The sequence below is a fragment of the Stegastes partitus genome, unplaced genomic scaffold (genome assembly GCF_000690725.1).
Source record: "Stegastes partitus isolate 25-593 unplaced genomic scaffold, Stegastes_partitus-1.0.2 Scaffold914, whole genome shotgun sequence".
NCBI classification, from domain to species: domain Eukaryota; kingdom Metazoa; phylum Chordata; class Actinopteri; family Pomacentridae; genus Stegastes; species Stegastes partitus.
Window position 1 is genome coordinate 250,368 of NW_007578645.1, and position 15,933 is coordinate 266,300.

The window sequence follows — 15,933 nt, forward strand, 5'->3', positions numbered from 1 at the left end:
TTTTGTGTTTAATATTACAATAATTTCCCAGGTCTGGGATAAACAAAGTACATTCTATTCTATTCTATTCTATTCTATTCTATTCTATTCTATTTTAGAGTATATAAAACAATGTGTGAATGAGCTCCACCTGCAGCAGCTCCAACAGTAACATGCTTCTGACAGTGATGCGTCACTATTTAATTGTTTATTTCTGCAGGGACATCACAAAACATTCAGGGGATGTTCCCTGGATGTTCCTTGAATGTCGTGGTTAGCTGTGAATGAAGTGTTTCCATATAGTTTTTTTTTTTAACTTCTGATCTCAATACTACAGATAACCAAAACTTCCACAATAGGAAACAAATAATTTAAATAAATAGGTAAATAAAATAAATAAATAGTAATAATAAAAAAACATATATATATATATATATATATATATACTTTTTATTTTTCCACTAACGTAAATTTGCTTGGTAGGTAAGGCTTTCAATTCTAGATTCCGTTTTTATTATTTTATGTATGAATGTATGTACTTATGTATTTATTGAGTCATTTATTTATTACATATTTATCATTAAGGCAGTTTTGGTTTGCTATAGTCACCATTGCTAAAGTTTAGCTGACAAAGCTACCTTGTTAGCATTTAGCCAGGCTACACTGTGTGTTATTTTGAAAGCACCGGTAGTAAACACCGGCAGTGTGTCCGCCAGCAGCTGCCGGTTGTGTCGGTTCGGTCTGTGGGTGTTGACATGTCGGTGTCACTCGGTCAGCTGATTGCGGCTCGTAAAGCCTCTCGGTTAGCCAGTTAAGTTAGCCTAGCTTAGCTGGATGTTTGTTTTTGTTAACGTTACTACATAGGCGTCCGTTAACGCAGCCCCAAAACTTCCAGCAGTTTCTAATAACTGAATAAACTCCTGTACGGTCGCTACCTGCCGGTAAAGCTGCCGTTAGAGGAGCGGCGGGGACCGGTAGCAGGAGGGGGAAGCGGTGAAGTTGCCTCTCCGCGTCTCTGCATTGCAGCCCGGCGCTGCTGATGGAATTCAAACACACAACAATGGCGACTCCCAGTCCTAACAACTCAACAACACCTAGCAGCCACAACAGCAGCAACAACGCGGGATCTGCGACGCACCACCACCACCAGTCCCAGTCGCAGCACATTACCACCATGAGCAGCATGCAGGGTGAGTGCACGGCGGTGGGGGGAACGTGTGCTGGAAGCGGGGAGCCCAGTGTGCTGCAGTGAAGGTTAACGTTAGCAGGGCTAGCCGTGGGAGGCTCAGGCTACTCCCAGGGCTGGAAAATCCTCCCAGGGGAGCGGACTAGCAGCCAGTTCTCTCCCAAGAGGACGATTGTTAGCTATCTGTGTTCATCGACTGGAAGACAGAATTTCTTTTAAAATGTATTAGATTCCCTTGTTGTTGACATTTTGTCATTTTCTAGCCCCGTTACATTCTGTTCTTTATTGCTACGCCAAACTCCATTCAAAAAACTGCTAATTTTGCATCGCGGTAATATTTAAGAATATAGTAGATTCGGATTAGACATTTTAACTCAGTCATATATTACAAACAGACAAACTATGCCGAATGGATTAAATATGTGTTTATTAATTTGGGCTGCAGCACCCTTGACATCCAAGCTATTCTTACACACACACACACGCACACACACACACACACATGAATTATACTGGAGCTATGTTGGTGTTAAATATGCCGAATTCATCAAAAATACCATCCCAGTTAAATATATAATGAAGGTATGTCACATTCTGTGTTTGTAGATGGCAGTGTGCAAAAAAACAAAATCAAGTAGCTCAATTTGATCATGAAGTTTGGCTGGTTTCCAGACATTCTCTGCACATTTATTAAGCAGTGATTTTCTGTGGTGTCTTGAACAGAGTGAGGAGTGAAACCTGAGACGGCTTTGTCTTGACACATCCAAACAAGCGGCACCACTAAACCGAATGCTCATTGCAATGCTATATTTTTGTACAAACATTCTCTCATTTTAACTTTCAGAGTCCAACACCTGCTGGAGATGTCAGAGTGAAACAGGTAGCTACACACTTTACTGACTTGGTAGATTAAGATCAGACGTTTGATTTGATTAGAAATCCAATTTTTCACTCTTGATGAAATAAATTCTAAAGAGAACGTTAATCGCACCTGCCGTACATTTTGATTTTGCACAATTATTCTCGCTACTGATATAAAATTCCCTGATTGATGATGTTGAATATAGCTTGTTTGGTGTAGAATCAATGATTTTAATCAGTACAATTGTGTTGCATGCTAATTTTGTATCCCTGGTACCTCCCAGCACAATAAAGTAGATGCTACTTTAATGAAGCCTAACAGTAGTGATACCCTAGCCTTGAAATGCTTTGATTTATCTGATTTTAAATTCATAATTATCTGACATGTAGCTGTGTTGTGTAATGTTGTTTCCATTTACATCTCCCTGATTGAATTTCATTTTTTTACCCTAATGCTGCTAACTAATGATTCCTAACTCCTGACATGATGCTGACTGATGGTGAGCTGTCCCAAGAACAAAATATAATGTTTTCAATCTGTTTTTCTGTCTAAACCACTCCATGATGGTAATTCATACTCACTTCCAGATCCCCCTTTTTTTTGTTTTACCTGCAGGTCGTTTTGCCTCCTTCATTGACTGAGTCTTCATCGTGCTTGTAGCTGTTTCATGACCTCGTGTGCATGCTAATGCATTACCCTCCCAAAAATGCATTTAACCCGCGATAGAATGTTTGACGGCCAATTTCTGTGATTATTTGTCAACCTTTTGGAGATTTTTTTTGGGAAGAAGTGGGCAGATTTGTGAAGCCAGGGACGGTGAAGTCAATCTGATCAATCAGTCTCTCGAGGAAGAGCTGGCAAGTTGAAGGTGAAATACAAGAAAATTAAAGCTGTCTTCTCACCTCTAGGGTTTCAGATAAACCTGTCTGGAGCTCCCCCAAGTAAGCCAAACCTCTTTTGCTTCAGCACCAACAGTTCTCATCCCTTTGTTTCCGCCTGACAGTCTGGTATGGGGGAGTCTGTCCTGCTGTCCTCAACTAATCCAAGTCAAAAACTTCTGATGGGTTCACGCAGGCTTGTGCCGTATCTTACTGCTAAGGCTGCAGCTTGTCAGACACATGATGCACTTATAGATTTTTAGAGGCTTCTTCAGAATACCTGCGCTGCACAAAAAGGCAGTTTATTGTCTTGTTAGAAACAGTCCCAGGAAAGGTGTGTCTGTTCTCATCGACACAAGCCTCAAATTCAGAGCTTCCATTGATATTTTGGCACAAATCCTCTCAACAGATTTCTTCCCCCCTCCCTTCCCCAACCCCTTGTCCCTTCTCAGTGTGATAGAGGAGCTCTGCCAGCTAAAGAAAAGCCCAATTAAAGCCTGTAATGGAAGCTCTACCTCACTGGTTTTCAGTGTGTAACTAACCAGCAAAAGTAGTGCCTGTAGTGTTGTCACATTTCCCCAACTGGTTTGTCTGTTTTTTATTTGTTTTTTTGGCATGGGTGCACTTCGGCATAGCACTTGCTTGTTGAGGCAAGGTACACACACTCTAAAGTTGTCATTTCAAGCGACGCTTTGCACTGAAGCCTATTGGAATTCCAGCACGCACATTCTTGTGGTGTTTTGGGTGGAGCGAGCTGTCCTTCGATTCAAGGTGAAATCAAAGCAGTTGGCCTGAGAAGCATGTTTCCATCCAGATAAATATTAGCGGTTTTCTCTCTCTCTCTCTCTCTCTCTCTCTCTCTCTCTCTCTCTCTCTCTCTCTCTCTCTCTCGCTCTCTCTCTCTCTCTCGCTCTCTCTCTCTGTTTCATGTTTACCTTTTGGGTTTGTGTGACTGCATTATGACTGTGGGTGGTTTTAGCAGCATGTTAGATTTCTGTTTCTGCATCAAAACTGCATTGATTTTAGGATTCTTAGCCTTCCTACAGTCTGCTAACAGAGCAGTGGAATTTTAATCCGCTGTCAGCATACCTTTGGGTATTTATATAGGCATATTTATACGCCATTTGCATGTAAATACCTCAAAATAGTAGCTAAAGCCAGTTTTAAAAGTAGCTCCTGCCTTTCACTAGCACACTGCTGGAGTACTGCTTAATGAGTATTTAAATTCTCAGTGTTGCCAAACCAGAGCATCGGGCTGATAAATAGCTGAATGTTGCGCTGCTGCTGCTGAAGAGGTGACACCAGCATTAGTCAGGGTTGTGCAAAATGATGATACATGTACAGTTAGATGACATTCATTTGTTATTTGTCAGAGATTTGTGTGCACAGTTTGCACTCAGTTGCCACGTTATTAGGTCGACCTAAAACTAATGCAGTTTAATGCAGCAGTCCTGCAGTAAATCCTCCCTTAATGAAGATAAAACAGTGTTCAGAGAGGTGTTGATTCAACTGAGTGGTCATTTTGGAGGATGTAGTATGCACCTGTGGTTTTCTGTATTATGTTGTCTGTCACTGCAATGACACAGATTTATTCTTCAGGTTTTTGACATGCTGGATAGTACTGGGCAAAGGTTTAAAACCTTTAAGATGTTTCAATTGATATCCATCCTCAGTGTGATCATGGAGGCTTCTGATAGGTTCTGAATTTATTCTGCAAAACAAAGTAAGATACCTACAGTATGAACAAGAAGTCCTGCAGCAGGTGGAGACAGAAAACACTGAGACAGAGTACATCCACTGAAGAACTGTGGCAATGTATGAAATATCATAAACAGTGCAAAATGAACAACCCAGGCGCTTCACTGTTAAATGTTCTGGACTTTAGCGCAGTACTGTTTGTTCGCATTGCAACATAGAAAAATATAAGATATGAGGTGTATTGTGTTGCACTGTTTTGTCTGATCCCATTCAAATGAGTGAGGGAAGGCAGAACAACAAATATCTTTATATAAAGTAATACAGCTGAACAACACTGTTATGTAATTTTCTAACCTTCATGAAGGAGGATTCATTGCAGAGCTGTTGCATTAGACTGCCAGCTGACTGTGTTATGGCAGGTCTTCCTTTAATGTTAAAATGAGTGAACGGGATTCCCTAATGACAGGATTGTTTTACATTAATGGGATAAAGCAGTTAAAGATATTTAAACAAAGAAAGATGCACTATATTCTGACATTTTTGCAGATATCTGAACTGCAGTATATAACCCAGACTGGCATGATGAGTGAATGTTGCTTTTTACAGTCCTCAATACCAATAGTTTATTTACTAAAAAACAAAAGGCCCGACTCAGCTGAACACTGTAGTTTTTAGAAAGCCTTGCTGTTGTTTGAGACTATTTTCAGCAGCAGATTTATTCAAATTTAATGCTACAATGAGTATTTGTGGCAGCAGGACAGTGTCAAGTCTAAAAACTGCAGTGTGTGTTCATGCTGATGCAGGAATATATCACCCAGTGCAACATGGGAGCTCTGTGTCACAGAGGAATAAGACATGTCAGGCTTTGGATACAAATACACTCTTTAAGATATAAAATGGAAAATATTGCCAGCCTCATTATTTGTTTTGCAAATTGTTCAAAGGCCTGCAGGTGAGTATTTGTTGGACATCCGACAAATGCTGATGCAGAGGCTGTTAGTTCCCTGAAAAGCATGACATCCATTGATTTTTTTTAGTGAATTTGGACTTTATTTGTCCCTTCCATCCCTCTGTTGTCTCATTTTTATGCTTGGTGTTGTTTCACTCACAAACATCCTGACCTTTCATGTGGGTTGAGTTTGGTTTCTGTCTTGCTCCGTCCTCAGCAGCTGTTGCATCATTTCAGCTCTGACTAACGTCTCTCCTCCCGCTCAGGTAAACGTAAAGCCCTGAAGCTCAACTTTGCCAACCCTCCCATCAAACCCACGACTAGGTTCACACTGAACACGGCCGGGCCGCCCTTCCAGAACCCGCACATGTGAGCCGGCTTTCCAAGTTTTGTGCCAGTTCAGCCGTTATTTCAAATTTCGCTGATTTCTGAGTTGTATTTTATTTTTTTAAACATCAGAGAGAGGCTGAGAACACACAGTATCGAGTCATCAGGAAAGCTGAAGATCTCCCCAGAGCAGCACTGGGACTTCACGGCTGAAGATCTCAAAGATCTGGGCGAGATCGGCCGAGGGGCTTACGGCTCCGTCAACAAGATGGTGCACAAGCCAAGTAACCAGATCATGGCGGTCAAGGTGATCTTTACCCGTCTTTGTCTGGACAAACATTGAAATTTTGCTGTTAGGTGCAGATTAAAACACTTTATGGGTGCTATTTATTGTTTGTTTTTTTGCAGAGAATTCGGTCAACAGTTGATGAAAAGGAGCAGAAGCAGCTGCTGATGGACCTGGACGTGGTTATGAGGAGTAGTGACTGTCCTTACATCGTGCAGTTTTATGGCGCCCTGTTCCGAGAGGTGCGATAAAGTCACATTATTACTGCACTGTGCTGGGATGCGAATGTTTAAAAAGCTAAAATGAAATAAGTGACTGGATTTCTTCTGTTTCAGGGTGACTGTTGGATTTGTATGGAACTTATGGCTACCTCCTTAGACAAGTTTTACAAATTTGTATATTGCTCATTAGACGACGTGATTCCAGAAGAAATATTAGGAAAAATAACATTAGCTGTAAGTTTTGACCGAGCACATCTCCCTGTTTTCAAAATCAGAAGAAGCCTTTTTTATCAACGCTCGCCACTAAACCACTTTTTTGTATTTTTACAGACTGTGAAGGCACTTAACCACTTAAAAGAAAACTTGAAAATAATACACAGAGGTAAGAGGATATGAGCCCTTTTCCGCTTTGCTTTATATGTTTTATCACACGTGTTTTCACCGGATGTGTCTCTTCGTTCAGACATTAAGCCGTCAAACATCCTCCTGGACCGGAACGGCAACATAAAGCTGTGTGACTTTGGCATCAGCGGTCAGCTGGTGGACTCCATCGCCAAAACCAGAGATGCAGGCTGCAGACCATACATGGCAGTAAGTAACACAGTTTTCAGCCAGCCTTGGCCTTGACACTCAGCGAGCTCTTTATTAGGAACACCTGCTTACTCATGCACTTACCCAGTGAGTCAGCTGATTGGCAGCAGGGTGATGCATCAGATCCTGCACGTACAGGTCAGGAGCTTCAGTTCAAAAATGTGACTGTGATTGTTGGTGAAGTCTTTCCGAAGCTACTGGATTTTTCACCAGAACAGTCTCTAGAGTTACTCAGGATGATGCCAAATCACATCAGCAAGCGTCAGTTCTGCAGACAGAAACACTTAGTTGATGAGGGAGCTCAGACGTGAGGCTGCTTGGAGCTGACAGAAAGTCTGCACCAGCTCAGACATCCTCAATGCAGTTGTGAAGAGCTCGAACTCACAGCAACCTTAAGATAGATGAGCAATAACAGCAGAAGTGCACTTCAGGCTCGGCTCCTGTCAGCCAAGAACAGGAATATAAGGCTGCAGTGGGCACAGGCTGAGCTGAACTGGACAGTTGAAAAAGCCAAATCGATGGGGCTGATTAATGCAAATGATTTTTAGCAGTTTTCCCATCATCATCGTTTTTGTTGTTTTAAAACAGTCCCTGATAAAATAAATGTAAAAACACAATTGACTCAATGTCTAGTTAAATCTGCACTTTTTTTTGCATTCATTTCCAGAACAGAAGTCTGAGCATTTGGCAAAACATGCCTTCAAATGTTTGTTTCTTTTTTTAATTTTTTTTTTTTTTTGAGCATTTGAGTCACAGATTTTTACAGAGGGGATTTTAGTTATCTCTTTATATTAATCCATGCATCAGAAAACACTGTCAACAGCCAGAAAAAATATTATTTTTATCATGCTTTTAGGAATTAAATGTTCTATAAATCCAGCTGTGACTGATAAATGAACAAACTTCTCTGAAAAACGCTTCAGAGCACAGATAGGACAATAAGACTGGAAGGTCTGGTGAGTGTCAGGGTTACTTAAGTTGACATTTCTGGCTCAGACTATGAATGAAAAACAATTTTTGAGAATTAAAGATATGATTGAAATGTGCAGATGCAATCAGACAAAGTATAGCAAAATAAATACTTGTGTGTTTTTTGGATGTTTTCTTTCCACTTCTCTTAAAAAAACGACATAATAGCCCAAAACTTGACAGGTGCATGAAAAAATCCTGTTTTTGCCTGTAGTGTGTCACTTGTAAGGGTTCTCAGTTCTTCTGTGTCTGAATATTTTGGGGATTAGGACTGCTGATAGGGCAAAAAAGACATCTCTTTAGGATCTGGGAAATGCTGATGAGCATTTTTAATGTTTGTAAACCAAACAACGATTAAATGAATCCAGAAACGCATCACTGATGGTTTTCACTGTCTGTCCTGCACACTTGCGTGAAGCACAGAGCACCGTTCACAGAGGTGAGCTCATCGTGGCGTCATCACTCGGAGGTTATTTTCTGTGGCTGGGGTTACGTCAGCTGGGCGCACCTCCCTCTCCCGGTCCCTCCACAGCAGTTTCCATTCTAAATTTGGTTAGGCGCTATCAGGGCCCAGCGGTACGCCACCTCCACTCACTCTCTGCCCTCGGAAAGGCCAAGGCTGGCTGCTTCATTCATGACTCGGCCTGAACCAAGTCACCCAGCAGCTTCCCACGTCTGTGAACTCACAGCGCAGGAATCTCAGCTCCAGTTTCGTGTTTCCAGCTGGCGTACTCGCCAGGTGTGTGATCACCGCGCTGCTGGTTTCTGCAGGCTCAATGACGTAGAGCAACCGGCTTCGGAGCAGCTGGGGAGCCTGACTTATTGTTTAGTAACGTGTACAGAACATATTCTTTCCCTCGGGCTGCAGTCAGGTGTTGGATGCAGGTGGAAGTTAGATTTTTACAGAAGCAGTAGCTCTAGTTTGGAGCTTTCAGTGGTCGTGGTTATCATGAAGTTTGTGTAATTTGGCTGTTTTATTCTTTCTGTAGGCAAAAGCTGCTGAATTATATTAATTTCAGCCCTTTTTTGGACATGGATTATCTAACATTGCAGCGATATCTATCTGTGTAAGCGACTGCATGCTGTAATTCAGACATGGGTCACTTTGACATTAATATTCCTTCCAGCTTTGCTCAGACAGGTCAAGATTTGAAATGAAACACAGTACACTCCATATTATTGGTTACATGTGTGAAAAAGGCCTCTGAGCTTGCATTGTGATAAAGAGGATCCTTGAAAATGTAAAAAGAACAGAAAACATACACTGGACATCTCAAGTCAACAGCAGCTTTAAATGAACAAACAAAAAGCTGCATTTTTCCTAAATTCTGTCCATGTGTGATGATACTGTAACTTTACCAAAAGTAAAATAGAAATATCCCGACACCTGTGACGGAGCTCAGACCCTGAGGATGTTTATGATTATAAATAGTTGATGAAGTTACTGCTGTTGTTCCACATGCATAAATGCCCATACCTCTGTTTCTGTAGAGAAGCCTATATGGATTCTGCTGCTGTTTGATGCTGCAGGTATTCAATAAACTAGTAACTCCTAAACTGCTGCAAGCAAAAAAACTTCAACTTCTGTTATCATTCTCTTAAAGCCCAGATTACATTTATGAGTGTTGAGTTTTATTAATTTGGGCTGCTCCAGATTCTCGTCATCACCGTAAAATGTAATTTCTATTGACATTTCCGCTCAGAACTCAAAGTACATCCCTTGCGTCCGCTGATCCGTTCAGTGTTTGTCTGTCTTTATTGTCTTTTCATGCTGTTTAAAGGTTGTTTTCATAAGCACGGTTTATAGACAGCAATATAGTGGTCAGATAGTTCTATTTCAGACATTCATCTGTAATAAAACCTGCCTTATCTCCAGACATGGAGACTGGCAGGTTCATCTTATTATCGTCTCTGCCTGTGTGTGCTCATATGCAGTGTTTGCTCGTCATTTATTTTACCTTCTCATCTCTGTTGTGGTGACCCAGAAATGAAATAGTGTGAGGTTTTTAATGTTTAAAACTGTGCAAAATGGAGCGTAAATGCACTGAGGTTTGGTGGTGGTTTGGTTTGAGTGAGAACAGTGCGACCTTTGGATGCACTTTTGGGCATTGTGTTAAACAAATATTCATCCAGTATTCGTCAGAAGTTTCCTTTAGCGTTTCTCAGCAGCAAGAGATTAAAAAGATGTAAAATCGTCTCATTTGGGAAGCTGCAACTCACAAACATTTGACATTTTCAACCCATTAGATTGCAGTCACCTTATCATAAAAATGTTTTTTTAATTGCTTCCTCACTAATGTTGTTTATATGTGCAGTAATTGGAGGGGCTAAACCTTTTCAGTGTTGGCAGATGTGAGCAGGCTCTATGCAGTAGTCAGCTGCTGCTGCTCTATAAAACCCATCAGGGCTGCAGCACAGACCGTCCCACTCTGCTGGGGTGACATCAGCATCTAATTCAGGCCTGTAAATGGGCCAGCGAGGTGCTTCCTCCTCTCTGCACAGCAGCAGGAGATTTCTGCAGCCGTCTGACACACTTCATTACCACGGCTGCTCTGTGGTTTCGTGATGGAGTGAAGGGGAGGCTGTAAATGACAGAAGTGGTGTTAGAAGGTAGGAATGAAAGAACACGCTGCTTATTTGTGAGCTCCGGAGCTGATGGCATCTAGTTGTGCAGGTGAAAACATGCCCAGAGGTGATGAGCTGGTTTGGTATTCTCAGAGGCGAGCGTGTTAGGTGGGGGCCCAGTTTGGGATATGGGAACACCTGTTTCTTTTGGCATTAAAAGCATTCGAAGCGAGATTTGTTACATCATAAAATCCCAGTTAAAATCTTTGGCACACCTTTGAACTTTTCAAGTGTGACTTTTGTAGCCTTACGGAGCTCTTTCTGTTAATAGAGAATAAAGACTTAAAGCTGTGGGGCTTTAAACACAACAAGCACAGTGACATCTGGTGGTTTGGAAAACCTACAGCACCTTTTAAGACTGACACCAAAGCACATTTTAATTATTCTCTCTGAACTGAATTAAGCTGGTTGATGTAAGCTCAGACAATGTGTAGGAAGTAACAGTTTCTTTCCACAAGAACTGTGGCTGTACTCAACCAAAGAAAATCGACTGAAATCGCACCTGGTCTTCAATCAACTACTTGTCTTCACCTTATCTCTCAGAACTATTCATGAATATAAAGTCCAGTAAACGTTAAATAAGTTTGACCTTGCAGTCTCCATTGCATTGAGAAAGTTTAAAGTTATGAAAATATGGAGGTTTTCACAGGAGGGCTGTTTCTCCTGCTGCTAAAAACAATGATTTAATGCTGGAAGGCTGCTGATGTAGCACTTTAAGTAACACTGGTCCGACCAATGAGATTCTGATCAGATGAGAGAATCTCAACCAACCAGTCGACCTTCTCGGAGGCTTTACACTTGGGGTGAAAACTTCTCAAAATGGGCTCGAAATAGACTGAAGCTACAACTCCAGCCATAATCAAGCAAATGGAAAAAAAAAAAGAGGCTCCAACTCCTCAAGATGTGACATTTCACTGCTTTTGCCAGCCTGGAGACTGCAGCCCTAATAAAAGGAGAGGTGATTCAGAGCCACTTTTCATTAAGCTGCACGACAGGCTTTGTATCTCTCTCCCATGATCAGAATGTAAGCTTACAGAGGGACTTTTGTCACCATTTCCAGTGTTTACAGGCATCACCTGAGAACCAGGATATTTCAGTAGTAGTTGTTTACCTAAATGGTTTCTGCTGCTGGTTACAACATTTCTACAACAGTTTTTCTGCATATTTCCACCATCAAAAAGCACATGTAAGGGGATCATGTCACCTGTCCTTGAAACCCAGAGTGCAATTTCCAGGTGTTTGCCGCTTTTTGTGATCATAAAATGAGTTTGTTTGTTTTGCAGCCAGAGAGAATAGACCCCAGTGCGTCCAGGCAAGGCTACGATGTCCGCTCAGACGTTTGGAGTTTGGGAATCACACTGGTAAGTTTTGACTTTAAAACGTGGAGACATCACTCAAATATGTGAATGAGAGCTATTTAAAAGAGCTGAAGTATCTAAAATATCATCCTTAGTGTTCAGTATTTACATTTGAGTATTTTGTAGCATGTGAGCATTGTTTCTAGAAGAAAAAACCTGCACGTCCAAAGAACCTCGTTGCTGCTGGGCTCCTACAATGTTTTAACTGCTTTTATCAATTTGGTCTTCTTTCGGCAAAAACTGAATTTCATATCTCTCAGAACAAACAGGCAGTTGGATCAGAATGCAACCACTGTTTGCACCTTAAGAAGGTCTAATTGATGAAAATCATTATTGTGGGAGCTCAGCGGTACGTGGACTCTTTCGCAATAAACCCACCTGGGCATCGTATCCCACAGCAGAGGTGGTAAACCACCCAGATCAGCCCAAGTCCTGTTTACAGTGTTGAGCTGTCTAAGATGCAAGAAATGTGCTGACATCTTTCACTGTCACTCCAAAATATTGGTCTTAGATTTCACACTATCTTCACCAGTGCAGAACCTTTTCCGCTCTGGTTAAAGAACATACATACACTAAAAAGGTTCGAAGCTTGAGAACTTATAGTGGAACCTAAAGGATAAACCATGGCAGCAGCATGAAAGGCATATGTTATTTCATTGTAAAAGGTTTCCAAGTAAGATGTGTTATTCATTTGAACAAGACAGTGAATGAACTTGACCACTGTTGCGCCATAAACACATTTAACAAATACGTCACATTTACTCTCTGAACCTGCTGGCAGATTTAAAAGGCATGTTATCTTGAAAAACATCACCAAAAGTACAACGTTGATCAGAGCCACAAACTGTAAAAACATAAAGAATTGGCTGATTTTCAACTTTTTTATGCTCTTTGAACTACTTATCAGTGACATGCAGTTCCATCTGGGAAAAAGAACCAAATGTAATCCTATAACCCTGATATTTTGTCAGTGACTTTATTCTATATGTCTTAACATTTGAAAACTTGCTAAAAATAAATTATTTGCTTGAATCAGTATAAAACAGTGGCTGTGACCAACAGTCAAGGGACAAAAATTCAGGGAGTTTTGGGCTGAACTGTATGTGTAACCACTGTTTTTTCACTATTTACAGAAATGAAATGCTTGGGGTTCAGAGTGTTAAATGTGTGGAATAGCACCTCTGCTCTTTTCCCCTAAAGATTAATGCTTTATAGAGTTGAAGTCTATTCATTTCAGGATGGTAAAGAGGTCTTTTTCATAGCTTCCCTACAACACGCTGTTTTGCAGTAGTTTTTCCACACCTGATTTGTAGTTAGTTTGCCTTAAACACGTTCCATGTGCATGTTTCAGTATGAGCTGGCCACAGGACGGTTTCCCTACCCGAAGTGGAACAGTGTGTTTGACCAGTTGACCCAGGTGGTGAGAGGAGACCCGCCGCAACTCAGCAACTCGGAGGAAAGGCGCTTCTCCCCCAAATTCATCGCCTTTGTCAACGTGTGGTAAGAAAAGGCTGCTGGAAATGTATTTTGCAGCGTTGTGCTACTTCTAAATACATTTCTAAGATTTTCTAATATCAGGAGATTGAGTGCTTGTGCTCTTCTGCCCCCTGGTGGGCAAATGACTGAACAGCATTTTTGTCTTTTTCATATTTTTCTGAAGCCTTACAAAGGAAGAATCGAAAAGGCCAAAGTACAAAGAGCTACTGGTGAGTTCGTATGAAGTCACCGTGATCTTTCACGTACTTCTCATAGGAGTTTGTGCTAATGTTTCATTATTTTTTTTTGCCCACTCCAGAAAGACCCGTTCATTCAGATGTACGAGGAGCGCTCTGCAGACGTAGCCGGTTACGTCTGCAGGATCCTGGATCAGATGCCAGCTTCTCCCAGCTCCCCCATGTATATGGACTGATAGCAGGACAAGATACGTCAGTGAATATACACACCCCTCTGCAACAACAACGGCAACAAAAAAAAGGCAACTAAGTAATCAAAACAAATCCTCGTGTAAATTTGCTTGGTCCCCTTATTGCAGTGTTAAAAGAGAATTGTAAAGCCTAAAAAAAATAAAAAGAAAAAAAAATAAAAGCACCACTTGCAATAAAAGCGGTGTTCATTTCAGTCATGTCTGTATAATATATTAACTCACTTCTGTTTCTCTCTTGTTCACAAACACAGACGCACAGTCACTTAAGTAATAATAGCAGCTGAATCAATCAATCATGACTCATCTTGATGAGGACGCATCTCAGTGATTAGTAACAGTGATTTAAAGAAGAAGAAGAAAATAAAAAAAAAACAGCAACCTGGAACTTGTATTTATAGAACCAAAAATCATGTGGCGTATTTGATTTGGAGACTCTTCGACATACTGGAATCATGCTCTTTGTGAATTGTCCCACCTCTTCCATGTACGTGAATGAAAGCATTGTGTTTGGTATCTTAATGGAACTGTGCTTCTCTGGGTATAAAGCAGTTTAAAAGTGTTGGTGGTCAGAGTCTCGCCGGACCTGCAGTCCAGTCAGCGCTCACTGTGCAGTGGACTCTATGCTGATATATGAATAAAGAGAGAGAAAGAGAAGGGAAAAGGTGTGTTCTGTCTCTTTATTTCTGAGTGGAGTGAACATAAATACAGTATGTCTACGTTAATGATTTTGAGTAAATAATAAATGGTCCAAAATATATTGGTGTTAAATAATTATGTGATATATACATATGAATGTATATCATATAGAAAAAAATAAATATGATATGAGAAACATAATGAGAAACAATAAAGAAATAATGGATTTTTAAAAATATATATATACTGTAGAACATACGAAGCTGAAAGTATGTGGATACTTCAACGTGACAGTGGGATCAGATAAAAACTATTAATCCACCGCTGTTATAGCTTCCACTTTCCTAGTTTCCATCACTTGTTAAAATGTGGCTGCAAGAATTTCCTCACATCCAACCACAAGAGCATCACTGAGGTCCTGTGGTGATGCTTTGAGACAAGTCAGGTTCCTAGATTATCTCACAGCTGCTGAGTGACGTTGCTCTGTGCATGTCAGTGAAATTATTTCTCATCAAACTGAGAAAATGTCTTTATGGTCCTGCCAAAGTAGGTCCATCTTTATTTTAAAGTGTTATATCTGTATTTGGGTGTAAAAAAAAATGTAATAATATACTGAATATAGGGGTCGACGATGTTTGTAGAGGTTTAACCTCAACAATGGTACTGATGCAACAGTTTAAAATAGTTCAGTTTTGCAAGTAAAGGTCCTGTTTAAAATACTGTACCTCAACTGTCCTTTAGGTGTCAGAAGTTGGAGAACTCATCCTGCAGAAAAATGACTCCTGTAACTGATACAACATCACATATGGCATCAGAAATGTACTCCTGATGCATTAATGCAACAGTAGCATTTATAACTGATCACGGCAGAACTTATTGCTTATTGTATGTATTGTTATCTATAAGCTCATTGTTTTGTAAAATGTAAAATCTTATTCTGAAAACTAAAAAATGAAGCATTATCATTTACATTCCATAGTCCATAAAGTGGTTTAGTTTAACTTCAGACTTCAGTTTACAGATTTAATTGTAAAATTGACTGTTGATTCAAGATTAAAGATAAACTCCAAGGCCCCAGAAAAGGGAAATGGGCCTTTCACCCATGCTGCAGTCAACACAAGCAGACACAAACAGGAAAAACACAGTTCATAGACAGAAGAAATTAATACATACATACATCAGGTAAAAGAAGAAGATCAACAATACACTTAATTCATCATGCGTACAGCTGCTGGTGTAATTATGTAAAAACTTACAATTAGAACAAATATAAAAATGTCCCCCCAAAAATATTGCTTTTAAAAAATAAATAAAAATGGTATGAATTATTACAAATTGTTTCATTAAGAAATATGTCCTGTATTTACCTAAAACATTCCTTACACTGTTTACTAATTTAGCGAGCATGAGGTTTTAGGTTATTTACCAGTGTACATGCATGTAT

The 15,933-nt window shown here is 40.4% G+C and overlaps 1 protein-coding gene across 3 annotated transcripts; it reads left to right on the top strand.

Annotated features, from left to right (window-relative positions):
- Positions 1–733: 733 nt before the first annotated feature.
- LOC103366173 (dual specificity mitogen-activated protein kinase kinase 4-like) lies at positions 734–14,514 on the top strand. Of its 3 annotated transcripts, XM_008293828.1 has the most exons (13): positions 734–1,169; positions 2,010–2,045; positions 2,936–2,968; positions 5,819–5,921; positions 6,012–6,186; positions 6,288–6,407; positions 6,501–6,620; positions 6,717–6,768; positions 6,850–6,977; positions 11,855–11,932; positions 13,281–13,429; positions 13,590–13,635; positions 13,725–14,514. In XM_008293828.1, the coding sequence occupies exons 1-13, from the start codon at positions 1,019–1,021 to the stop codon at positions 13,836–13,838; spliced, it is 1,305 nt and encodes a 434-aa protein (XP_008292050.1). In that variant the 5' UTR covers positions 734–1,018; the 3' UTR covers positions 13,839–14,514. The 3 variants fall into 3 exon arrangements, with proteins under 3 accessions (XP_008292050.1, XP_008292051.1, XP_008292052.1); XM_008293829.1 differs by lacking the exon at positions 2,936–2,968; XM_008293830.1 differs by lacking the exons at positions 2,010–2,045; positions 2,936–2,968 and having other exon boundaries at positions 735–1,169.
- Positions 14,515–15,933: the final 1,419 nt, after the last annotated feature.